General features: G+C 53.4%; 1 protein-coding gene across 1 annotated transcript; it reads left to right on the forward strand.

Annotated features, from left to right (window-relative positions):
* Positions 1 to 165: 165 nt before the first annotated feature.
* Positions 166 to 25,708, forward strand: FMNL1 (formin-like 1). Its single transcript, XM_006833523.1, has 26 exons — positions 166 to 294; positions 9,387 to 9,470; positions 10,843 to 10,956; positions 12,183 to 12,256; positions 12,436 to 12,519; positions 12,833 to 12,970; positions 14,488 to 14,596; positions 15,070 to 15,146; positions 15,548 to 15,641; positions 17,048 to 17,122; positions 17,352 to 17,462; positions 18,795 to 18,944; positions 19,413 to 19,514; positions 19,689 to 19,941; positions 20,148 to 20,462; positions 20,565 to 20,689; positions 21,151 to 21,353; positions 21,772 to 22,006; positions 22,145 to 22,213; positions 24,026 to 24,106; positions 24,190 to 24,319; positions 24,442 to 24,605; positions 24,822 to 24,923; positions 25,041 to 25,136; positions 25,331 to 25,451; positions 25,617 to 25,708. Exons 1-26 carry the CDS (start codon positions 166 to 168, stop codon positions 25,706 to 25,708), a joined length of 3,327 nt encoding a protein of 1,108 aa, XP_006833586.1.
* Positions 25,709 to 25,816: the final 108 nt, after the last annotated feature.

The following is a 25,816-nucleotide window of genomic DNA, read 5'->3' on the forward strand; positions in this document are numbered from 1 at the left end:
CGGGATGGGACGCCGCGCCCCGGCCCCAGCGCGCCACTGAGTCGAGCCCCCAGTCGCCGCGAGCTGCTGCTTCGGTCACCCTCGGGCCTGGAGCCTCGTCCCTCGCTCCCCGGAAAACTGGATTTCCGAGGCTGGAGGCGCCTGGCCGACTGGGTGGGGACCACCATGGGCAACGCGGCCGGCAGCGCCGAGCAGCCCGCGGCCCCCACTGCGTCGCTCCCCAAACAGCCCGCGACTCCCAAGCAGCCGATGCCTGCGGCGGGCGAGCTAGAGGAGAGGTTCAACCGGGTCCTGGTGAGTGCTACCCCGGCTGCGCGCAGGGCACGGGCGGGGGCTCGACACACGTCCCGGTCCTCTGGGGCTCAGGTGCCGCTTGGAGATCCTCGGTCCGGCGGCTGCCCCCCTTCAGGGGGTGGAAGTGACCGTGGCTTCCTTCGGAGTGACTTAGCACTCTCCCCCCAAAACTTTCTTCTGAAACAGACAGGTTTCCCTCCCCAAGACGCCACCGCCTCCCACCCCCTACCCCACACCTACCACCCCTGGGGTCTTGAGGTCTTAAACAAAACGTCCAGCAAGGAAGTGTAAAGCGGAGCACGCCATTGGGTATTGGGGCTCCCCCATCCGCGCTACAAGCAGGCCCAGACACTGGTGGTGGTCTAGAGCATCCGCCTCTCAGTCCTCGCGGATCAGAGACTATAGGGGCTTCACCTTAACCTCCAGGGAGCAGGAGAGGGAGTTGAGGTGTCTATTTGTTCCACATGGCTACTGGTTGTTGGGTTATGGCGACAGGGTGTCTTCCTCTTAACCCCATTTATCGCGGGAAAGTGTCTGTAGGTCATGTCTTGGACAGTACTATCCATCTATATTAAAGGGATAAAGTCCAGAAGTCCCCCTGATAGGACTGGGGGGCGGGCTGGGCTAGTCACTGGGGAGGACTCCATATGTTTAGGTGGGGCCTGGGAGTATTGGGCTGGGTTAATGGGGTGCAGGTTCATGTGGACACCAAAGCAGAGTCAAGGGATCCCATGAGGGGGGTGGGAGGGGAGGCACAAGTGGGGAGGGGGAAGGGCTACTCATTCTCACTTCCCCCTCCCTACCTCAGCCTGCCTTGCCTCCTTCTCTAACTGTTTGCTGTCTGCCGTCAGCCTTCCATTGCTGGACACTGGATGACAGGCGAATCAGGCCATGCCTTTTCCCAGAGGCCCTTCCCAGAGCAGACTGGCACTGCAGGGCAGAAGGGTGGGAGCTGTCCAAGCCTGGCAGCTCAAGTCTTCACCACCCCTCTACCTCCTTCTCCCCCACCTGCCCACCCCCCCAACTACACATTAGACCTTCTGCCTGGCCCCACTGGACACCTCCTAAGTTCCTGAAAATCTTGGCTACTGTTAACTGGCTTGATTAGGGGAGGGGAGGGCCCCTAAGGGATGCCTCACTCCAGGCTACCCCAGACTTCCCCATTTCTCCACCTGCTCCTTTCCCATCTCCCCAAACTCAGAGCCTGACCAGGCAGAGCTGAGCTGAGCAGATGGGTGCCGAGGTGGGAATGGGAGGATGAGGGGGCCATTTGAGGAGACTGAGCTGGTGGCAGGTCTGTGGACCCCACTAGCATGATGGGGCCATAGATGTCTCAAGTGCATGTCTGGGGCTGGAGGCTCTCAGGGTGAGGCCCAGACTCCACTCACTCTGTTACATACACTAATGGGGAGGAACCCTGTGAATAATTCAGATGGGTGGAAATCCACAAGCTGGAGGGCGAGGTTCTTGATGCCTGCCATGTATAGGACTTTATTGCTGTAACTCTGATTGCCTGGGTCTGACACTTTGGGAGTCGCTGAGTACTGGAGAGTGGAGGAGTGAGGCTCAGAGCTAGGTCTTAGAAATGCCCTTGTGGATAAAGGGTGGTAGTTGAGTAGACACTCAGAACAGCAGCATCTGCTGGCCTCATCCCCAGGAACCCCAATGTTAATAATACTTCACTGTCTTTCTGGGCAAGGTTCAGCCTGTCCCTTGCCCTGTTGTGGCAGGATAAACTCAAGGTCGTTTGGCTAAGAACCTGATTCTTCTCACTTGCTACCAGCAGGGACATTTGCCTTGACTTGGGGTGACAGCCTTGACCCCTGCCTGAGTCTGCCCAGGGCTAAAGATCGAGCTGAACACACAGACCTGGCAGTGGGTATTGCCAGGGAGGTCTCCATCTGACCCCAGCCACAATGGCTTCTTTGGTCCCTAGGGAATGTTTGAGAAGACCCTTTGGCTTGTTGATGGCAATCGGCTATCCCCTCAAAGTGCCCAGTTTTAATGGGAAAAATACAACCCTACTTTGGGGTCTAGTCAAATGACCTCAGAGAACCCCCCACTCCATTCTCTCAAGCTCAGCCTTTTTACCCTGGAGGTGTGTGTGACACCCCAAATTACTCCTCCTCTCCTGGCTGTGGGCCCCTCCTGTAGGTGAGGAGATTTAGGAAGCCAGCTCTTTCTTCTTCTGGCCAGTCTTGCTCTTATGGGGGTGACCTGTGAGGCTGCAAGAGTGAGGGGTGGCCTTAGTTAAAATGAGGGTAGGGAGGAAGAGCAGGTTGAGCCCGGGTTTGGGCTGCTGCCCAGCCACAGGTGCCTGGGAAAACCAGGCAGCCCCATTCCGCTCTCACCTCTCCCACGCCCATGCCAGAGGCTGGGTGGCTTCTAGTCCTCAACTCCTCCCTTGTGGGCAGGCAGGGCCAAGGATTGAGAGGGCTAGGTGCTCTTCCCAGGTTAGCCAGATGGCCAGGTATGTTCTTGTTAAGTCCCATTGAGTGGGTTCTGACTCATAGCAGCCCTGTTTGTTGAGTTTGAACCACTGACCTTGTTAGCAGTCAAGTGCTTATCCTATAGGGCTACACCAGGAGAGCCAGGACACCCCTGATTGTCTGGGGAGGGTGGAGCTGTAAACTTGGGGCAGAGGTTTCAAAGTCACCTGGTAGGGTAAAAGAAGCCCTGGGAGGTACTGAGAAAGGTGTACACAAGGCGGAGGGTGATTCTGACGCATTGGTGGGGTCTGAACCCTGATGGGGGCCAGCATTCTGGGATGTTAATCTTAGCATGTACCCAAGGACGTGGGCACTAGACTAGGCTATGTGGGGAGGATGTGGACCCTGGGTGTCCTTTCTGTGGCTGGTCCCTCCCTGTCTGGGCCTGGTAGTTGAGAAGCAGGAGCAGGTGTCTTGGTTCTGAGACTTGGGACTGAACTCCTTTCTCTGAGGTGGAGCAGAGTAAGTTTTTATGTTATGTTGTGTATGCACTTTTATTGTCGTTGAAAATATACACAGCAAAATATACACCAGTTCAGCTGTTTCTGCATGCACAATTTGGTGACCCAATGTACTCAGGGTCTTCTCACCCGCCTTTCCTGAGTTATTTTTCCTCCATGAACATAAACTCATTGGACCCTGAGGCTCCTATCTTACTATCACCGGTACGATCCCATGTAACCCACCCAAACCAAACTCACTGCCATTAACTCGAGTCCCACTTACAGTGACTCTGGGGAGGGTTTCTGAGACTAACTCATTAAGGGAGCAGACAGCATCATCTTTGTCCCCACAGAGTGATGGGTGGGTTTAAACCGTCAACCTTATGGTTAGCAGTCCAATGCTTATCCTACAGCACCAGGTCTCCTTTCATCCCATACAGGTAGATCATAAAAAAAACAGAATGCTCATTCTTGACTAGTTCGGCTAAACAATTGTTTGATTTTAGGACAACTTCAGGGGATATTTTTGGTTTAAGGTTTAAAGATGATCTCAGGGTAATAACTTCACAGGCCTACCCAGCCTCCATGGATCCATAAAGCCTGGGTGCCATGAGAAGTTGAAATTCCATTGGGAGTAGAAGAGGTTTGGGAACATGTAGCTATGGGGCCTCACTTACTCAAGGCCTGCGTGTCCCACCTCTGGGATGTCTAACACAAAGGACCCCAGAAGGGTTGTGACCATGTGGTCAAATGCTGTGCTGGGCAGAGGTTGGGGTAGTATTCCCAGTAGACAGGGCTGACACTTGTTGACCCTGGAAACCCAGGGATGTGGTGGGCATGACTCATAGGGACTTCTGGGGTTGGCGAAGAACTGGTGAGATGGGTCAGAACAGGTGGGACCACTCTCAGGGCCGCCTCTGCTTTTTTGCTGCAATAAGGAACCCTGGAAGGTGGGTCAGGCCTCCTTGCCTCTGAGCGGGGCAGGGGCGACTCAGGGGAAAAGCAAAGTAGCTTCCTAGGCTTTTGAGCCATGAAGTTTGGGGTTTGAATTTCATCTTTGCTGTTTACTACCTTGTGATCTTTAGTAAATACTTAGCCTATTTTCTTCCCATGTAAGAAGAAAGCGTTAATGGTGTATGTTGGCTTTCCAGGATTGTTGAGGGGATTCTGTGAAGTTACACTTAACGCAATGTTTAGTCCAGTCCATGTGCAATAAACGCTCTCTCCTGTGAGGAAGAGGATGATGACAAAGACCTCCCTGTCCTGGGCCCCTGTGCAGCGAAGGAGTCCAGGTTCTACCTCTCCCCTCCCTCAACTCCATTTCCAGGACCACCCAAGGTTTCTGTATGGCCCTGAGGAGACCCCATTACAGGACAGGCTGCCATCACTGGAGTCAGCTACAAGGAGGCCTAGGTAGAAAACCAGTGGTTGGAAACCACGATGGGCGAGGCCCACCTCCCTTGAAGGGTGGAGCAGCCATGGTACTAACGGTAGCGGTAGCCCGTGCATGAGGAGGGGGTGGAGAGGTCTCCACTTCCCTCTGAGAAAGGGTGTGTTGGGGGGGGGGTTCCCCAGTGAGTAAGAGCTCAGTGTGGGCAACAACAGGAAGCCGTAGGGTGCTGGGTGGCAGGAAGTGGGGCTGGCTGTTCCTGGTTCTTCAGATGGGGGAGGAGGACTGGGCTAGGCTGTCTGTAGGAGACCCCCAGAGGGGCCTAAACCATCTCCTTTCATGTTCCTTCTTCTGAGGAAACTCAGTCTTCTTACTGTTTATCTGCTAGGTCATCTTGGGCTAGTGACTTAATCTCTCTGTACCTTGCTTTTCCATTTGTGAAGTGGGGATTGTAATAGTAGGGTCCTTGTTGAAATTTAAATGAGATAATAGATGTAAAGCACTTAGACTGGGACCAGCACAGGGCAAGTGCTGTTGGGGTGTTGTTACCCTCCTCCTCCTCCTGCCAGCTGGCATTATACTGGCAGTGCCTTCTGTTCTGGCTCCCACTCTATTGGCCCTTGTCCTTGCCATGGGGACCCCTAAGCCCCAAAGGGAGAAGCTGTTAATTTTTGGTGGTTCCAAGCACCCTCTACCTAGGACTGAGTCATCCCAGAAACCCCCCTTTAAACCTAGAACTGTTTATAAGAGTTCTAGAAAATCTATATTTAAAATATTTTGTAAAAAGTAGATAAAATGGTTTGTTTTGGGGGATGCACTGAGAGCTTTAGAACCAAGGTACAGGCCCTATGGTGGGAGGAGGGGAAATGGGTGAAAGACGCAGTGGGACAGCGGGGAGAATCCTGCAGGGCTAGCTTGAGACTGGAGTTGGTATACATTTCAGAGGCATCCTGGGACTCGGAGGGCTGGGCCTCATGAAGTGGGGGCAGCTGGGTTGGGATGCAGACTCAGGTCTGCTGAAATTGAAACTGATGGGTGTGGCTGTGTCCAGCTGCAGGTAGAGCCTCTTCAGTTTCCTGGGTCCTCACTGCAGATGACAGCACTGATGTGTGTGTGTATGTCAGGGTGGCATGAGCTTTTAAGGGACTGTCTTGAGTGAGCAGAGAGTGCGGCCCCCCTGGGTAAAGTAGGGGCAGGGAAGGAGGAGAATGGTCCCCACAAAATCTAGCAGAAAGATTTGGGGAATCAGCTCCTTTTCTTGACCATACTCCAAAAGATGAATCTTATCTTCCTCTTTGACCCGAAGCACTATGAAAGGGAGTCAAGGAGTCAGTTAAGTTTTTGGCCAAGTCTTGGAAACAGATTTTACTTAGATAGTTTCATAAACTTCTGCTCCCCACTCCCCTAATCCCTAGCTTGGTCCTTTCCTGGGCTCCCTCCCATCTGTGGAATGTCTTGCACAGTGCCGAATAGCTGGAAAATAGCAATCCATCAAAACAAGATTTCTTGAGTGTCCCCAGAAGCTCTGTGACACAGGGAGGTAGAGAGATTGTGCCCATTGTATGGAGGAGTGTGTAGGCCTAGGGGGCCCAGAGCTTGGCTCTTCCTAATCAGGTTCTGGTTCCTCCAGGTCACAGCTGCCCCTCCTGCTCTCCACCTCTCTGGAGGCCTGCCCCTCCCAATCTCATCTGAGCACCGCCCCCCCCCCCCCAAGACCTCACCCTGTGCTGCTGTCTCCTTGCTGAGGGCCTAACTCTGGGGGGCTACTCCTGCTTTCCAGGATGGTCTCATCCCTCCCTGAGTGAGCAGCAGGCACCGGCCTCTCCCTTGCTCCCTGGGGTGCGTGTCCTCGGTGGGCACAACTGACAAGCAGCTACTAATTAGTGCTCAGCAGCGCTGTCAGAGTTATTTCTGATTTCTGAGCCTAAATTTAGCCTGTCTGGCAGGCTGGCATGAAGAGGCCCAGGTGGGGAAGGGGTATAAGGGCACCCTGCTCTCTGCCATTGCCCGGAGCTATCTGCAGCTGGACAGATGTGCCACTCTGTAATTAAGGAAATGTGCCCCTCCCCAAATCCCTGTAATAATCATGGATGTGTCCTGGGCATGGGGAGCAGGGTGGTGGCTCAGATTCAGCTCTGGGCTCAAAGCCTGGCTTGACTTTTACTGACTTCATGACCTTGGGCAGGTCACTCCCCCAATCTGTGGCTACAACTGTGCCCAAACCAAACCTATTGCTGCTGAGTTGCCTCTGACTCCTGGAGACCCCAGGTGTTAAGAGCGCAGCACTGTACCATAGGTTTTCTTGACTGTAGTCTTTATGAAAGGAGGTCTCTGAGGTGGCACTTGACCGCTAACCAAAAGATTGGTGGTTCGAACCTACCAGAGAGAGACCAGGTGATCTGCCCCAGCAAAGACTGTTGTTGTTGTTATGTGCTGTGGAGTCGGTTCCGACTCATAGTGGCCCTGTACAGGGTTTTCGAGGCTGGAAATCTTTACGGGAGCAGAAAGTCTCATCTTTCTCTGATGGAACAGCTGGTAGTTTCAAACTGCTGAGCTTGCGGTTCGCAGCCCGATTTGTAACCACTACGCTACCAGAGCTCCTTAAAGCCTAGAACACTCGGTGGGGCAGTTTCACTCTGTCACGTGGTATCAAGCTGGAGTCCAGTCAACAGCATTCAACAACAGTCTCTATGGACACAGAACATTTCTCCCATGGTCCTTCCAAGCCAACCCATTCTTTCATGTACTGCTGGGTAGGTTCAAACCACCAAGTCAACTTTGCTGATTGTTTTGGTGGTCTTCCATGCTATGGGAGAAGTGATTTCTGGGATGCAGCGGCCATTCCAGGAGCCAGTCAGGTTGCTGACTGGGTGCTGGGGTGGATGAGGGTCCAGAAAGACCCATGTTGAGGAGCAGTTCTCTCAGGCTCAGATGCTGGGGCTCAGTCATTCCCTTCGCTGCTCCTCTGCCATCCTTCCCTGTGGCCATCTTGTTTCTCTGTGCCGGGCCCAGTCCCAGCTTCTATCCGCTGACCCCCACTGCCTTCTCCCCTGCCTTCCTCCTTTCTCCCCTCCTTACCCCTAGGCCTTCTCCCCATGTTGCCCTGCCCCTCCTCGGTGTGTCTGTGTACTGGTGAAGCCTCAGGAAGGACTAGGAAATAAGAAAACAGAACAGCCCTAGGGAGGCCTCCTTGGCAAAGTGGGACCCTCCCACAGCTCTCAAAGCCCGCCAGGCAGCCCCTCCCTTGTCCTGTGCTCTGGTGAATGATGGGTTGGGGGAGGGTGCCCAATGAGACAGCAGCGGTTTCTTCACTCAGGGCTCAATTTCGCAATAGGGGAGATAGATGACTTACCCACAATGCCAGCTGGCCTGGGGGGCAGTGGTGGTCAATTTTACCTCTCAAGTGGGGCCATGAGCCAGAAAGTTTAAACTGAGGAACCCAGCTTCCTGTTGTCTGGGCTGACCCAAGGCAGTGATTTTTTTGGGGTGAGGCCTGGCCAGAGCCCTAGCACTAGACCCAGCAACCCAGAGAGGAAGCTGGCTCAGGCGCCTTAGGTGGGTGTGGCCCCTCTCTGCTCCAGCTGTGGCCTCATCTCAGGGCCACATGACAGAGGTGTGTTGTCTGAGGTACCAGAGTCAACAACTAGGGCTTCCACGGCTCAGGGTGGGGTTCCCACATTCCCCATGGAGACTCTGGCTTAACTCAGAGCTCCTTGAGGGCAAGAACTGTTTTTTGGGTCTGATATGTCGTAGGCCCTCAACAAACCATGGCTTTATAGGGGTAAACTGGCTTGTCTTCTGGGTCTCTCAGGAAGAGGTCTTGGGGTCTTGAGGGTCTAGGGAGTTCCTAATGTTGACCACACTTGGTTGACCTGAAGCCCAGGGCTGCGCCCGCTGTCTGCCCTGTTGGGGAGACTTTAACTGACATGCCATATTCTGGTCATCCGTGGCTGGGTGAGGGGAAAATCCAGGCAAGCTACTGTTGACCTTTCTTTCTTTGAATGTTTCATTGTGAATTGAGTGAGGTTTTACAGAGCAGTTCATCAGTTTTACATTCAACAAATCATATATGTTGTTTCATTACATTGATTCCAGTCCTCTCTTAGGTGCCGTCAGTTAACAGTATTTACCTCTCTTCGCTTTAACTCTTGCACTGTTGACCTTTCCTATCTGCTGAGGGAAATCCCACCCTGGGCCACAGCACGCCAGACCCAGCATGCTGGCTGGGAGATCCTGTGGCTGGGTGACCTTCCCCTCCGAAATCCCCTCACACCCTCCACACTCATGATGCATCTTCCTCTGTCCCCCTCTCCTCATTTCCCAAAGTGACCAGGGGGAGGGGGCCCTCTTCTGGTGTTTGTGGGCACTGTGCCCCCGGCTGGGTATATGCACACGTGATGCCTGGTAGCACATGGGAATGGGGCCATGTCCACGCTTGGCTTGGGAGCGATTCTTCTGTTGTCTTTTCACATGGGAAGGAAACCATACCCCTATATCACAAAGGGGGATGCTGGGGCCCAGAAGTGTCTGAGGCGTCTGTGATCTGGGCTGAGAACCCTGATTGCTTCCTCTACACGCCAAGTGCCAGGTGGTGATGTGGGAGTCCAGGAGCAGTCCTGGCTGATGCCATCTGAAGGTGCTCCACCGGAGAGGAGAGCGGAGCACCTGCTAGACAGCTGAGTCCTGCCGGCTCCAGGAATGTCCTGTCTCCCCTCCCCCACTTTGGGACTCCAGGCTCCAGGGGTCTTTACTTTGTCCTTCTCTCCCCAGAACTGCATGAACTTGCCCCCAGACAAGGTGCAGCTGCTCAGTCAGTATGACAACGAGAAGAAGTGGGAGCTCATCTGTGACCAGGTGAGTGACAACATGACTCTGTGTCCCTCCCTCCCACCATTGGGGTGTCAGGCTGGGGCTAGCTGGAGAATGGCCACTGCCAAACTGCTTGAGGGACTATGACCCTGCCCAGAGGTCAGGGAAGGGTGCTGGGCATTTGCAGGACTCTGGGATCCCCCTCTCTCACACATGGACATGGGGCCTCCCCAGAGAGCCTGTGAGTTAGAAGTGGGGCTGGGCTTCCTCTGCTGAGTGGGCAGGGCTGGTGCAGGGCACCGGCCAGCGCACTGAGGCCATGCCACTGTCCCCTTAGCTGAGTTTCCTGCAAGAACCTTACGTGACACTCTGCCTCAGGGTCAGGCATCTTCATTTGGCCCTACGGGAGGCTTGGAGAACAGACCTCGGGCCCAGAGGAGCTGTGGCCTCCCCAAGGTCAACCAGTTCCCAAGGAGTGGGGCTAGAACCACCAGTCTGTGTTCAGTCTGCCTCCTGGCTCACTCACTGCGCCAGCCCCTTCTGCACTGGGGCTGCTGTTTGAAGCAGCGGGATGTGATGCAGTGAGGGAAGCTGGGAGTGGCAGTAGAGGCTGGGGGTGGGGAGTTGGGGAGCTGGGAGCCTCCCCTGGGAGCTGGGGCTGGGCCTCACCTCCAGTAATGGATGGATGGGATGAGTTGGCCAGCAGGAGTCTGGGAGTGAGGACTGGGCGTCGGAAGAGGGTGGGAAGCTGACTTCAGAGGCCTGGTAGATGTAGGGGGCACTGCATTTCAGAGCTTGGGGGCTTAAAAACCTGGGAGAAACGGGAGGTTTGGAGGATGGATGGGGTACTTGAGGGGTCTGGTTGGGGAAGGACAGGAGCCACTTAGGTTAAGAACCTCCCCTGTGGTCCTGTCCCATGAGAAGCTGCTTAAGTTGGGCTGACTTAAGGGACTCAGGAATTGCTTTGTTGAATACAAATGAACACACACACACACTGAAACCCAGGTGAGCAGGACAGCTGGATGGAGTCCTGAGGAGCCCTCCTCCTGCCAAGGTGCTGGGCCAGGGATGGTGGTGGGGACTGGCCTCAACGACCCCTTCTTACAGACCCCTCTAAGGCATATTTCTTTCCCTCCAAGGTCTGGGTTGGGCTGTGGCCCAGGAAGGGCAGGGGACTGGGAGGGTGCCACCTAGTGGCCAGCTGGAGTGCCCCATGGGTGTCTAGGACTGACCTTGCATGTCCTATCCCAGGACTATGCTAGGGTGTTACCTGTGAGGACTGTTTGGGTTCATGCTTTTGGTGGTTCAGAGGGGTCTTAAGACAGCCTGGGAGCCAGGTCAGAGCTGAGGATGAGGCACTGGGGTGAAACTGGCGTGGCTTGCCTGGCTGCCTGTACACCTTAGCCCTTCTCCCCAGGAACGGTTTCAAGTCAAAAACCCCCCTGCAGCCTACATCCAGAAGTTGAAGAGCTACCTGGATACTGGCGGGGCCAGCAGGAAGGTGGCAGCTGATTGGATACCCAACTTGGGGGTATATGTCTCTCCTTTTTTCTTTGTCCCTTTCCCCCTGCACTGCCTAAGCTCTGGGCAGCCAGAGTGACGACATGGAAATGTACATGCTCTTCTGTGGGCTTGTGTGGGGACGTGTGTGTGTGTTGGCAGGGGCCAGAGAGAGCCCTAGGCATACACTTGATTGGCTCCTTGAGCATCCTATATGCACATGCATGGGGACACTTCTGTGTACTTGTGGGTGTGTACCTGGCGTGTCCTTGTATGGTTTGTTTCTGTACTGTGTGTGTACTTTTGTGTATGGACATGGATGTGAACATGTGTTTGAGTGTACTCTTATATAAAGTACATAGGAGTGTATGTTTTATGTGTGTCATGTCCATGCATATGTGTGTGTGTCCTGTGGTCCTGTACAGATGGATGCATGTATTCCCTATGTGTGTGTATTCAGGACACCTGTGTCTATTCACATAGGATATGCGGGTGTAGTTGTTTAGCTTTGTATGGACATGTGGGTACTCTATGTGTGTCTATTGGGGTCCTTGTATGTGAATGTAAATGAAGGGGCTTCAAACATTTGCAGAAAAATTCCATTATTTTTTAATTCCATCTATCCATGACTTTTTTGAAGTCCTCTCTTATTTGTGTGTGTGTGTACCTTGTGAGTGTGTGCAGGTGGGAGATGTGTGTATAGTTTGTGTGTATATACTCAGGACACCTGTGTATATGTGTGTGTACACATAGAATGTCTGTGGTGGATGTGGGTATGTATACTGAGTATGGACGCATGGGCACTCTATGTGTGCATATCTGGGGTTCTTGTATATCGGTGTATATTTGTATGTGTGTGCTCAAGGTGTCTGTAAATGGATGTGGGTTTGTACCTTGTGTGTGCTTGTATAGAGATGGGGATGAATCTTTGTGCACCTGTGAGTCCCGCGTATGGATATGCATGTGTGTCTGAATACTGATGTATGTGTGCCCTGTGTATCTGAGCATGGATGTATGATGTGTGCTTGTGTGTATTTTTTCCTATCTGAGCACGGACGTGTCTGTGGATGGGGGAGTATGTGTCGCCGGTGAGTGCTTGTTCCACTAAGCAGGTGTGTGGAGGTGGTGGGGGAGGTTTACGTGAAAGGCCATGTACCACTGTGGGGGTGGCTGCTGCTAACTGTCGCCTCAGGGCTTGGTGGGCCTGTGGGAGGCCTGGACTCCCCCCATCAGGCTGCCTTGTTCTTGGCCCCCCAGTTTAAGAGGCGAGTTCAGGAGTCTACACAGGTGTTGCGGGAGCTGGAGATCTCCCTGAGGACAAACCACATTGGGTGAGCCAGCGGCTTCCCCTCCCCTCTCCCTGCACAGGGCTGTGCCTGTGGGCATCCTGTGGGTGGGCGTCCTGCCGGCTTCCCCCTCTCCTGGCCTTAATGTCAGCCAGGCTGAGCCTCTAGCAGCCTGCGCCTCTCAGCCTTGTCTGCGGGGACTCAGGGAGCTCTGTATCCCATAGGTGGGTGCAGGAGTTTCTCAGCAAGGAGAATGGTGGCCTGGACATGCTGCTTGAGTACCTGGCCTTTGCTCAGTGCTCTGTCACGTAAGGTCCCCTGTGTCCCCACACTGCTCCTCACAGCTCCCCCTCCAGCCAGCTCTAGCTGAAGTTCTGGGATTGGTCCTGAACAATCCCCTTCCTGAAGGCCTGCCCTGGACAGGGAATGACATTCCATTGGCACACTCTTCTGTTCCGCTATGTCCCCACCCCCGCTAAGCCCAGCCGACTGCCAAGAACACAGCCTCCTCCCCACTTCAGCCTCACCTCAGGGCTGTCTCCCTTACCTCAATTCCTTCCACCCGGCTCCTAAGGGGGCCTGAAGTGCTGGCCTCCACCTCCACTGCATCGTCCCCTGCAGGTATGACATGGAGAGCACAGACAACGGGGCCCCCAACTCAGAGAAGAGCAAGCCCCTGGAGCAGTCAGTGGAGGATCTCAGCAAGGGTGCCCCCTCATCCTGCCCACCACAGTCCAAGAATCGCCACCTGACCATCAAGTACGTGCGCCCTGTGGCATACTTTCTCACCCTGCAGCCAGTCAGCCCACCCAGTACCCTGAGGTGGTGGGAGGGGTAGCCAAGCATTGGGAGCAGAGTTCTGGCCACATACACGGATTGGGTTGTGAGTGTGTTAAGAAGCCATTGGGGTGGGCACAGAGGGGTTGAGATTGACTGGGTCAGTGGGTTTTCTGGGTCAGTGAGGCCTGTTTGTACCTGTGTCATCTAACACCCCTCCCCGTTTTCTCCCATGTGGCCTCCAGATGTCCCCCTTCTCCCCGGTATGTAGCCACCTGAAGGAGGTGCATGCATGGCTGGCTTTCCTTGGGTGGTGGGGGGTTGGGTGAGACAACTGACTGAGGCTTCAGGTTCAGTAGTGGCTGCTTCAGATAGGCCACCCCACCTTACTCTGCACAGGAGATGGCCCTGGAGCTCGTATGGACCCCCAGCTCCCTTCTTTCCCACATTGAGTCTAGGGGACCACCTTCACATTAAGCTCCAAAATCTCTTAATGTTCATTCATTCATTCATCAAATTTTTTTTTTTAGCACTGTGGCAAGTGCTCAGAACACAGATTTGCTTATAATAGGGGGCTCATTGTCTAGTGGGGGACGATTCAGTGTGGCAGGATATTACAGATCTGCGATGTGACTGGGAGCATTGGGGAGGGAGGTGGCCATGGCCACCAGGAAAGGAAGGCTTCCCAGAAGAAGGGACAATGAAACTGTGACTTGCAGAAAAATAGACTTTACAGGCAATCATGAGGGCAGGGAAATGAATTCCAGGCCGAAGGAACTGCCTGGACCAAATCTCAGAATGTGTCAGGAAGATGGAAGACTTAACAGGGTGGTGGTAGGGCCTTCCCAGTATTGTTGGAAAGACGACAAAATTGTCGAAAGGGCCAGACATGTGGAAGTCACGGTCAGCTGTTCTGCTACAGTGAAAACATCACACATTTTTTAGCAAATAATAGTTGCACACACTTGTAAAGAACTTGTGCCACGCAGGCACTGTTGTAAGCATTGAATACATTTACTCATTTTACAGTCCTCAAAACCCTATCAGGAAGGTATGATTATTACCATCCTTATTTTACAAATGAGGAAACTGAGCCCAGCAAGAGGAAGAAACTTGTCTAGTAAGTGGGGAAGCTGGATTCAGACCCAAGTACAGTGAATTCCGAACCTGCTCTCAAGATCCAAGTCCAGGTGTCTGTGAGCAGCACCACCTTGTGGAGAGCCCGTCCATCACTGTTTCCAAGCTGTGGCTGTCTTTCCCTCCAGGAGCTCTCTACCCCAGCAACACAGCTACCTTATTAGTGCCATATTACTGTTAAGGGTATTTGCTTCCTCTCCTCCCCACCGGCCTCTAGGGGAACCTCCCTGCCCTCAGCTGGCCTCTGTTGGGTAAATGGGCGGTAGTGGCCTAAGGTTTCCAAAGCCATCTGAGGGATGGGGGAATGGGAAGTGAGGGCTCAGGACTCTGATCCAGCTGCCTCCCCTCCACCCCACCCTCAGGTTGACCCCAGCCCATAGCAGGAAGGCTCTGCGTAATTCCCGTGTTGTCAGCCAGAAGGACGACGTCCATGTCTGCATCATGTGCTTGCGTGCCATCATGAACTACCAGGTGGGCTGGGGGCATGGAGCCTGGGAGTATCCAAGAGCCAGGCCTGTACTTACTAGGGGCAGCCCAGGCTGAGGAGATTCTAGGACCAACTGTTCCCCACTCCACTGCCCACTGGGAAGCCCTGGGAGCCAGGCTTAGTATCTTGAGGTTGAGGGGTCTTGAGAGGAGGCCTCCTTGTGGCCAGGGCTATGGATGTGCCTCATGTGGGGGCATAGATACACTCTCCAATGAAAGCTGGAGAGCAAGGCCTGTGAGTAATTTAAAGGAGTAGTGGTGAAGTGGGTTCTCCTTTACTTAGCCAGCCTTTGGGACGCAGTGTGTTCAAGATGCTTTAGAAAAGGCAGAGGGATTTAAAAAGAGGGACAGAGTCAGGCTTTGGTTATAGCAGAAGAGCGTTCGGTTGAATATAAAGAAATTTCTAAGCTTGAGGGCAGTTAGAAACGGGAATAATGGTGTGTCTCCTCTCTCCCCAGTCTGGCTTCAGCCTTGTCATGAACCACCCTGCTTGTGTCAACGAGATTGCTCTGAGCCTCAACAACAAGAACCCGAGGTGAGGTCCACGTTCCTCCTTTCCTTAGTCTGTTGTTGTTGTGATGTGCCGTGGAGTGGTTCCAACTCATAGCCACCCTGTATTGGGTTTCCAAGGCTGTAAATCTCTATGGGAGTAGAAAGCCTCATCTTTCTCCCACGGAACAGCTGGTAGTTTCCAACTGCTGACCTTGTGGTTCACAGCCCGATTCCTAATTACTACATCTAGACCCTCCTGTTTTTCTCCTTTGTCCACGCTGTCCCCCAGTTCTCTGGATTACTGCCTAGGTTCAGTCTCCCCCTTTATGCCCTCCCAAACCTGGCCCCTTCCTCTCACTGAGGAGCCCACCATTAGCTCCCCTGTCTTCTCCAGCGTCAAAGAGCTGCCTGTTTTCAAGGACAACCCACTCCTTCTCTCCTCAGAACCAAGGCTCTGGTGCTAGAGCTGCTGGCGGCTGTGTGCCTGGTGCGGGGGGGTCATGACATCATCCTTGCAGCCTTTGACAACTTCAAGGAGGTACTAAAAACCAGCTCTCCTACCCTAACATGTACTTGTTCCTATGGTGGACTTGTGGAGTCCTATTGCTAACAGTTGTTGGCTCTGTTGGGGGGCAGCCTGGGGACATTGGGTGGGCATTTTGGGAGTAGGGGGTGGAGACAGTCTGGGATGGAAAAGTTTTTAAGGGGACATGCAGGACCAGATAGGTGCATGTCTGGTTTCACAGGGATTACTGCAAAATCTGCTCTACCTCTGCTTTTCAGCTTTGTCAGATCCACACAGTACTCGATCCACATGTACTCGTACATCTGGAGTTGTTGAGTAACAAGTGTAGGAGAGACGCATGAGCTTGATACACACAATGGGATTCATTCATTCACTTCATGAGTATTACTGACAAACCTACTGTGTGTCTGGCCCGAGAGCAGAGACAAAGCAGGGGGAGATGGATAATAAGTTATGTAACAACTAAGTAAATTTTACGTAGTGTGTTAAAAAATGATCAATGCTATGGGAAAGGAAACTGTGCGGGGTAAGAGCAGACACACTGGTGGGGGCACGAGGAACTGTTTATAGGGTCAGGGAAGTCTTTGTTGAGGTGAGGTGTGAGTAACTGTGTAAAGGAAATGAGGGTCTTGAGGCAGGGCTGTCTCAGGTAAGAGCACTCCCGGCAGATGAAGAGCATTTGCAGAGACCCTGCGGTGGGTGGTGGGTGCGTGTCAGGATATAAATGTGGCCAGTGGGGAGTAAGTAAGGGTGACAGCAGGAGGGGAGATGGAGAGGAAACGGTGGGTTGGGCTCTAGGATCAGATTCTGTAGGGCCCACTTGCCTTGGACCTTGGGGTACTTTGGTTTGGCGTCAATCTTTAGGCAAGTAGAGCACAATCTGGCAGCTGACCAGCTTTGGACAGTTCTGGAAAGGGGGTCCTTGGAGTGCTGGTGACAGTATCACTGCTAGAGTTCTGTTCCTGTTGTTGGTGTGCTGGAGTCAGTTCCAAATCACAGCGACCCTGCACAGGGCTTCCGAGGCTGTAAATCTTTACAGGAGCAGAAAGCCTCATCTTTCTCCCTCAGAATGGCTGGGAGTTTCAAACTGCTGACGTTGAGGTTAGCAGCTGGACTCATAACCACTATACTACCAGAGTTGTTGGTATATTTGCATATAATTTACATAGATTTTCCTGTTGAACCAATCTGTCATCACCACCTGAAGGCCACAGGGCCAGATCTGGACCTCCTCCTAGTACTGCAGAGACCAGTTTCCCAGGCTTGTCTCTGATCCAGGGATGGCCTTGGGGGCACAGGGACAGCAGGTAGCCGCATTATGCTGGTGAATGCAGGGGCTCTTCCCTAGATCCTGCCCTGTAAGAATGCAGAGTCCTAGGCAGGTCTGGGGCTTAGTCACTGCCACTTCCCTCCACCAGGTGTGTGGGGAGCAGCACCGCTTTGAGAAGCTGATGGAATATTTCCGGAATGAGGACAGCAACATTGACTTCATGGTGAGCTCAGGAGTCCAACTCCAGTTGGCTTAGGGACTGGGCAGGACCACTCTCTGGAGCAGGGCACAGCTAGGGGCCTGGGTATAAGGGGCTAGGTCCTGCCCCTGCAAAGTGTGAGGACTGAGTGGTCAGTGGGGGAAGGAGGATGGTGGAGAGCGGGGAGACTTGGGAGTAAACGAGCACCCCCACCCAGAAGTTCATCCAGTTGTTCGTGTTCCCTGTCCCTCAGGTGGCCTGCATGCAATTCATCAACATTGTGGTTCATTCAGTGGAAAATATGAACTTTCGTGTCTTCTTGCAATATGAGTTCACCCACTTGGGTCTGGACCTGTATTTGGAGGTAAGCCCCATACAGCCCCAGCCTTAACCACTCATTCCAGGTCTAGTATGGCTGAGAGGCTAGAAACATGGACATTAGAACCATGCAGACCTTGGTTCAAATCCTGGCTCTGCCACTTTCTAGCTTCTTGACCTTGGATTGGCTTCTATGCTCTGAAACTTAAGTGTTCTCATCTGTAAAATGGGAGAACCACGAAGATAATAATGACTCGAAATGTGTCAAATACCAGGCACATAGTAGGCAACGCATCCAGGGAGCTGTTTTTATAGACACTGGATCAGGCTTTAGGGAGTCCAGGGTTCTGACTCTGATGCCAGAGAATGATAGGGCGTGCAGAGATGCCGGATTGAAGTGGTAGCTGGGTCCAGGTCCTGGAGGGGAGCTTCACCCTGGGGAAGGTGCACAGAGGAGCTTGTGCATCCTGGCCCAGCCTGAACGGAGTAGCTGCAGGCTCTGCTTCCACTCCTTTGGGATGCTTCCTGGAGGGGCCTGGGCTTCGGGAATGGGCTTTTTAAAGCCAAGCAGAACAAAAGGTGAAAGGCAGACTAGAGTGGTCGATCCATACAATGGATGCTACTGTACCCATGAACCTTGAAAACATGATGCTAAATAAAAGTAGCCAGACACAAAAGGCCATGTATTGGATGATTGCATTTATCTGAAGAGAGTCCTGGTGTGGCGCTGTAGGATAAGCACTGGACTGCTAACCACAAGGTCGGAGGTTCAAACCTACCAGCTGTTCCTCAAAAACCCTATACAGTATACAAAGGAGCTCTGGTAGTGTAGTGGTTACGAGTCAGGCTGTTAATCTCAGGGTCAGCAGTTCAAAATTACCAGCAGTTCTGCAGGAGAAAGATGAGGCTTTCCAATGAAAAAAACAAGACACACACACAAAAAAACCCTATACAGGATTGCTAAGAGGCAGAACCAACTCAATGGCACTTCAAAACAATAATTTATATGAAATGTTCAGAATAGGCAAATTCTAGAGACAGAAGGTCAGTTAGTGACTGCCAAGGGCTGGCGGAGGGAGAGAGAGGGATGGGGACTGACTGCTAATGGGAATGGGGTTTATTTTGAGGGTGATGAAATAGCCTGATTTTAGATTGTGGTCATGGTTCTAAAGTCTTATGAAACTACTGAAAACCACTCAATTGTACACTTTCAAATGGTAAATTCCATAGTATATGAATTATGTCTCACTTTAAAGAAACAAAGCAAGCTAGGGCTCAGACTCCTTTCTCTGGGTCCTCGTGAGTGAGGGGATTGGAAGGACTGTCCCCCTCTCTCCTTTCCCACGGTCCTCACCCTGCTTGTTCTGTCTGGGGACAGAGACTGCGGCTCACCGAGAGTGACAAGCTACAGGTTCAGATTCAGGCATACCTGGACAATGTTTTTGATGTGGGCTCGCTGCTGGAGGACACAGAGACCAAGAATGCAGTGCTGGAGCACATGGAAGAGTTGCAGGAGCAGGTGGCCACGGTGAGAGAGGCCTGTACCCACTAACGCCCCTCACTGGCTCTATGTGTGAATTACAGCCTGGCCTAAATCCTAAAGCTTTAGGGGTAATTCTCAGTGAATGTTTCTTGAGCTTCTACCGTGGACTGAACCTATGAGGAGGCAGTCCCTCTGCTCTCCTAATGTGCAGGTCCCAGGCCCTGGCTGATGGGGGGAACTGTGTGCTTGGATCCTCCCAGGTCAATCTCCCCTCCACCACCTCCCTCATTAGCGATGCATTGCTTCTCCCTCCTGAGAGCACGTTAGTAATCACAGTGCCTTATCTGGGTTCAAGTGCCAGGCTTGGGACAACCATAGCACCCCCGGCTGAGCGCATCCGGGAGCCTCCCCCACCCCAAGCCCTCCAGGCAGGCATGCCTGGGGCCGCCCCCTCGCTGGCGGTGCCAGTGCCCGGCCGCGGGTGGGAGCTCACCAAATGTGCCGGTGCTACAGCTGACAGAGAGGCTTCGGGACGCGGAGAACGAATCCATGGCCAAGATTGCCGAGCTGGAGAAGCAGCTAAGCCAGGCCCGCAAGGAGCTGGAGACCCTGCGGGTGAGTCTGGAGGCGTTGGGCAGGCGGGCAGGCAGGCAGGCGGGCGGGCGGGCGGGTCTCCAAGGACAGACCACTTGGGACTGCTAGGCTGACATCTCTCTTCACCCAGGGAGGAGGATGGGGATCTGGGTCATGGGGCCTGCAGGTGATCAACTCCCCGGGGCTTGCTTACAGGAGCGCTACAGCGAGTCGACCTCCATGGGCGCCTCCAGACGTCCCCCAGAGCCTGAGAAAGTGCCTCCTCCCCCTGTCTTGGCGAGGCCCTCAGCCCTGGAACTGAAGGTGGAGGAGCTGGAGGAGAAGGGGTTAATCCGCATCCTGCGGGGGCCGGGGGACGCAGTCTCCATCGAGATTCTGCCGGTCGTTGTGGCAACTCCAATCGGTGATGTCTTGACTTGCGCGTTGCCAACCGGTTCCCCTAGCCCAGGTACGTAGCAGCTTCACACTGTGGACCCGGGCCGGGAGGGAGAGCCGGGAAGACTCTCCGGCGGTGCTGAGGGTTGGAGAGAGAAGCTTGGCATGTGGCCGTGGCTCAGGTGTGTGCGGTGGCGAGAATGGGCCCAGTGCCCATGGGTGGGGCCGTGAGACCACCAGTATAAGAAATTGACACACCTCCTCCAACCTCCTGGCCAGGGTCGGATCTCACACCTGCAACAGAATCAGCTCCCGGAGCAGCGCCCCCACCACCACCGCCACCCCCACTTCCAGGTCCAGCTTCCCAACAGGAAGCCCCGCCTTCGGCGCCTCCAGTGGCACCGCCCCTCCCTGGCAGCCCGGACCTCCCTCCGGCTCCGCCGCTGCCGGGAGACTTGCCACCCCCACCACCGCCACCGCCGCCACCCCCCGGCACAGATGGGCCTGTGCCGCCACCGCCGCCACCGCCGCCGCCACCGACTCTGGGAGGCTCCTCTGATGCCCCTGGAGCACCAGACTCAGAGATGGGTCCAGGTGAGTGAATTGATGTCCTCTCCCTGGGAGACTCTTAATGCCCAGGTTCTTTCCAGGTCTCTCCTGCCACGCTCTGTGCTTACCACTCCCTCCCTGCCCCAGGAGTGAAGGCCAAGAAACCCATCCAGACCAAGTTTCGAATGCCACTCTTAAACTGGGTGGCCTTGAAACCCAGTCAGATCACAGGCACCGTCTTCACGGAGCTCAATGACGAGAAGGTGCTGCAGGTGCGTGTGTGTGGCCTACCTTGCCCCAGTGTGGGCACCAGAAGGTGAGGTCATTCACTCCGATCTTGCTGGGGCCCCAGTGGTCATCCCTTCTACCCCCTTTCCTTTCCATTGTGTGTTGTTGTTGTTAAGTGCTGTCGAGTCGGCTGCAACTCATAGAGACCCTGTATAGAGTTTCCAAGGAACAGCTGGTGAGCTTGAACCACCGACCTTACAGTTCAAACGGCTTTGCAGTCTGACACATTAACCCACAGTGCCACACCGGGACTCCTTCCTTGCCAAATTCTAGTGAGGGAGTGGGGTCTGGGTTGCCAGAGATGGATGTTCCTCTTCTGCCTCCGTGTGCCCACGACTTCCCTGTAACCCCAAACATGGTCTTTGGCCAAGTTGGGTCCCTGGTGTATTTGACTCACAGTAGTGTAGCAGGCCCTACCCAAGCCCACTTCTCCCTGGTTCCTCAGGAGCTGGATATGAGTGACTTTGAGGAACACTTCAAGACCAAGTCCCAAGGTCCCAGCCTGGACCTCACTGCCCTCAAGGGCAAGACATCCCAGAAGGCCCCCACCAAAGCAACTCTCATTGAGGCCAACCGGGCCAAGAACCTGGCTATCACTCTGCGCAAGGGGAACTTGGGAGCTGACCGCATCTGCCAGGCCATTGAGACGTGAGTAGCTTAGTGCTAGGCTGGTAGACAGCCTAGCCCCTCCACCAGGCAGGACTCATCAGGTGGGTCCTAGTCGAAGAGCTTCAACCCCTGGACAGAGTCCATCAAGCCTCATAGCAGTCCTGGTCAGGAAAGAGAGTGGGGAACTGTGTACCATTTTAAAGACCTGAGTACATGCCCAGGCTGGGATGTCCTTACTCCCTTGCTTAGCGGTGGGTGCTCAGGCCCAGGTGTTTACAGCTGGGCAACTCCTCCTCGGGATTGTGAGTACTGAAGACTTTTCAACTCCTAATTTCCCTTGTTCCCCGAAACTGTTAGCAAATGGCAAATATTGCAGTTCATTTATTTAGTCAAGGAGGGAAGCAGTTCTGCTCTCAGGAGTGGGTGGGTGTGGAGTGACACCCCACTACACATACAGGTATGACCTGCAGGCTCTTGGCCTGGACTTCCTGGAGCTGCTGACACGCTTCCTGCCCACCGAGTATGAGCGTAGCCTCATTGCCCGCTTTGAGCGGGAGCAGCGGCCCATACAGGAACTGTCAGATGAGGACCGTTTCATGCTGCGTTTCAGTCGAATCCCACGATTGCCTGAGCGCATGGCCACACTCACCTTCCTGGGCAACTTCCCAGACACCACCCAGATGCTTATGCCGGTAGGTGTGGCAGGGAGATAGCATGGCCTGGGTGGGGGCTAGGGAGGAGGCAGCCCCAGTCTGGGCTCCATCTGGGAGTCTTAGCCTCCTGGGGGAGTTGTTCCTCCAAGTGACCTTGCCTCCCCTCCCCACATCCAGCAACTGAATGCGATTATTGCTGCCTCCATGTCCATCAAGTCCTCGGACAAACTCCGCCAGATCCTGGAGGTGAGAGGCCAGGCCAGGGTCCTGGAAGTGAATCCCTGCCTATTCTGGGGGCTATGAGAGGGAGATAAACTCTTTGCTGCATAGCTAGATGCAACAAAGATGGATTCCCCACCTCTCATGTCCATGCCCCCTGATGGTACCTCAGGTAGAACTGGGATATTTCTAGTTACATCGCTGTGTGTCTAATGGCACCCTTAAGACCTTGCCTGAGGATTTGGCCCTTTTGGAGACTACATCTGTTGCTGTTACTGTCGAGTTGGTTCTGGCTCATAGGAACCCTGTACAGGGTTTCCAAGGAGCAGCTGGTGGGTTTGAACTGCTGGCCTTGTGGTTTGCAGTGCTAATCCTACAGTGTCACACCGGGAGCCCTACATCTGTTATTAGGGAACCCCAATCACACCTGCTCCATGGAGAGGCAAGGAATCATTAGAAAGGGCTGTTAGGAAGGTGGCCCTGCAGCCTAGGAGGAGGTGTCAACAGCAGTGTTGGGTAGGAGTGGCAGAGGACCGACCACACTGCCAGCCATTTACATGTGTCAAACATACACAGACATGTATTGCCGGGGACCAGCCTCGACAAATTATTAGGAGACTCTTGAAGGAGGATGTGGAGTCGGCTGAATGAAAAAAATAAAAAAATACTCAAAGAGTCAATGGGTCATTTTTGAGTCTCAGGCAGATGATGGTAATGATGACTCTCTCTGATGACTCTCTTTATTTCAACAATTGTTGCTTCTTAGATCCCTTTTTAAACATACTATGATCTCATAGCAGTCACGTACAAGCAGTACAAATCAATCAAATATTATATTGTTACATCAACGGTACAAGAGGAATACAAGGTCACTGAACATTCCTGTGTCTCTATACTCCTTAGTTACTCCTTAGTTACCTTGATAACGTCTGCCTTCTGTGAGCGACTCTGTTTCCCTCTAATCCTCCCTAAAATGTCTAGTTAATATTAAACACAGTTCTACATCTTAATTTCTAACTTTACCAACATCTATTACTTTCTATAGATTCATTATTTACAGATTACAATCAAAAACATAATCTTTACTATATTGGTCATACATATAATTGAGCAAACAATAAAAACAAGAACATAAAAGTACCCTAAAGTTTCATAGTTAAGAACAAAGCAGTAATTCTCTCATGCTAACAATTTCTCAAAACTTCTAATCAAACCCCTACCTCTGTTCCCAAGCTCTCACTGCCCTTGACTGTCTCCTAAGCTGCTTTCTAAAAGCCTTAATGTCCTTCACTAAAACCACCTGGAATGTTTCTTACAATTTTAAGCTTGAATTGCTAAAACTTTTAGCTAGTGTGGTTATTTCTAATGTTAAAACTTATTGTTAATGTAAAAATTAATTTTTATAACTATATAAGATTGAATATGGTGTGTAAGTTAATGTTAATGTGAAAGGCAACTATTAAAAGTATCTAATGATCATGCAAGATTTTCTAAAACTTCTTATAAGGAAATCAGAAACAACTATTTTTCCAAGGGAAAGCTAGAAACCGCGGGTCCCCTGCATGAATCATCCCTTGTAGCTCTGCTAACCAAGGGGGCATTCATTGTTCTGCTAAACAATGAACTTTTCATGCATAAGGCTTATCGCTGTTTGCTCCTTGGCAGGATGGCGTCTGCCAATGTATGTGTATGTCATGGTCCTGAGGGGGTCCATGCAGGAGTGTAGCGGGGCCTGAGTGGGGCTTGCTTTCTGATACCTTTTCTTCTTGTGCTATTTGTACTGAAGTGGAGGGGGTCCTCAGCCTCAGGACCCCCCTGAGCTCTCTCCCACCCTTCCAGATTGTCCTGGCCTTTGGCAACTACATGAACAGCAGCAAGCGTGGAGCAGCCTATGGCTTCCGGCTCCAGAGTTTGGATGCGGTGAGGGGGGGCGAGGAGGAACCCCTGGCCTGGGGAATGAGGGCTGGTTGGTGGCCGCTAGCTTACGACAAACCCTCATGTAGTTATTGGAGATGAAGTCAACTGATCGCAAGCAGACACTGCTGCACTACCTGGTAAAGGTCATCACTGAGAAGTATCCCCAGCTCACAGGCTTCCACAGTGAATTGCACTTCCTGGACAAGGCCAGTGCAGGTATGGGGCCCTCGGTCCTTAGGTGAGGGGAGGAGCTCCGTTCTGGGGGATGCAGGATGCCTGTAAATGGGGTGGGAGTGCTTCTTTGACTCCCTGCCACTGTACTGCTCCACTCCACCCAGTATCCCTGGACAGCGTCCTGGGGGACGTGCGATCCCTGCAGCGAGGTCTGGAGTTGACACAGCGGGAGTTTATGCGGCAAGACAACTGTGCAGTGCTTAAGGAGTTCCTGAAGACCAACACACCCACCATGGACAAACTTCTGGCAGACAGCAAGACAGCTCAGGTGCTAGGGCTGGGGAGGCTGGGAGGATGCAGATATACTGGGCTCTGGGTGGGGCATGGCCCCAGATAGGACACCATATGGGGAACGAAGCTCCTCTTGGTCTAGGGGAGCAGAGATGAGGTGACCAGTGTCTTGCAGGGGTTGGTGAGGTACTGAGCAGTGATCAGCCTCCGAGGGGGGGTCTATGCTGGTAGGGCTGATGGGCTGTGTCCACAGGAGGCCTACGAGTCCGTGGTGGAGTACTTCGGGGAGAATCCCAAGACCACATCCCCCTCCATGTTTTTTTCCCTTTTTAGCCGCTTCAACAAGGCATACAAGGTATGTATGTCTGGGGGGGCAGGCTGGGACCCATGCATGTGGGAAGGGTAGGGCTGTTTCTTGGGGGTGAGATAGGGAAATAGTCTGCCCTCATGGAGACCCTCCTCGGCCCCTCAGAAAGCTGAGCAGGAAGTGGAACAGTGGAAGAAAGAAGCAGCTGCCCAGGAGGCAGGCATTGATGCCCCCAGCAAAGGAGAGCCCTCAGTACCCAAGGTAGGTAGCAGCCCCTCCGGAGTTGTTACAGTATGGACAGACTCTGCCCAAGGTGACGGTGGTGGCCCAGAAGCCCAGGATGGAAATGGTTGTCCTCTACTCAAACCAACTGCCCTTGCTGTGGGGGACCAGGCAGATGTTGTAGGGCTTGGTGGGCCGGGGGAGGACGCTGAGCTGGAGCTGTGCACCCCCAGTCCCCGCCCAAGGCCCGTCGGCAGCAGATGGACCTCATCTCAGAGCTGAAACGGAAGCAGCAGAAGGAGCCACTCATCTATGAGAGTGACCGTGACGGGGCCATTGAAGACATCATCACAGGTGACAGCTCTGCTGGACCTCTGTCCTGTCCTCTGTCTGTCCTTCTGTGCTGTCCTCCACCTGCGGCCCCCTTCCAGAGGGGTCTGACTGCCTCACTGCCTCTTGCTACTTTTATTTGGTCTTTTTTCCTCTCTCTACCTTTCTCCACCTTCCCCCAATCCTCAGTGCTGAAGACGGTGCCCTTCACTGCCCGCACCGGCAAGCGGACGTCCCGGCTCCTCTGTGAGGCCAGCCTGGGAGAGGAGATCCCCCTCTAGTCCCCCCACCCCCACCCCAGGTACCCAGGCCTAGCTTCTGACCCCATTGGCTTTCCCACTACACTAGCCTTTTGGGGACTGGCACCTTGCATGGTAGGGGTGTGTATG

This window comes from Chrysochloris asiatica, unplaced genomic scaffold, assembly GCF_000296735.1.
Source record: "Chrysochloris asiatica unplaced genomic scaffold, ChrAsi1.0 scaffold00007, whole genome shotgun sequence".
Lineage (NCBI taxonomy): Eukaryota > Metazoa > Chordata > Mammalia > Afrosoricida > Chrysochloridae > Chrysochloris > Chrysochloris asiatica.

Bases quoted from the DNA above. Each gene is read 5' to 3' on its own strand.
- FMNL1 (XM_006833523.1), top strand. From the start codon at position 166: ATGGGCAACGCGGCCGGCAGCGCCGAGCAGCCCGCGGCCCCCACTGCG. The intron at 22,214-24,025 runs GTGAGAGGCCAG...CCACCCTTCCAG, and splicing joins AACTCCGCCAGATCCTGGAG to ATTGTCCTGGCCTTTGGCAA. The intron at 24,606-24,821 runs GTGCTAGGGCTG...CTGTGTCCACAG, and splicing joins CAGACAGCAAGACAGCTCAG to GAGGCCTACGAGTCCGTGGT.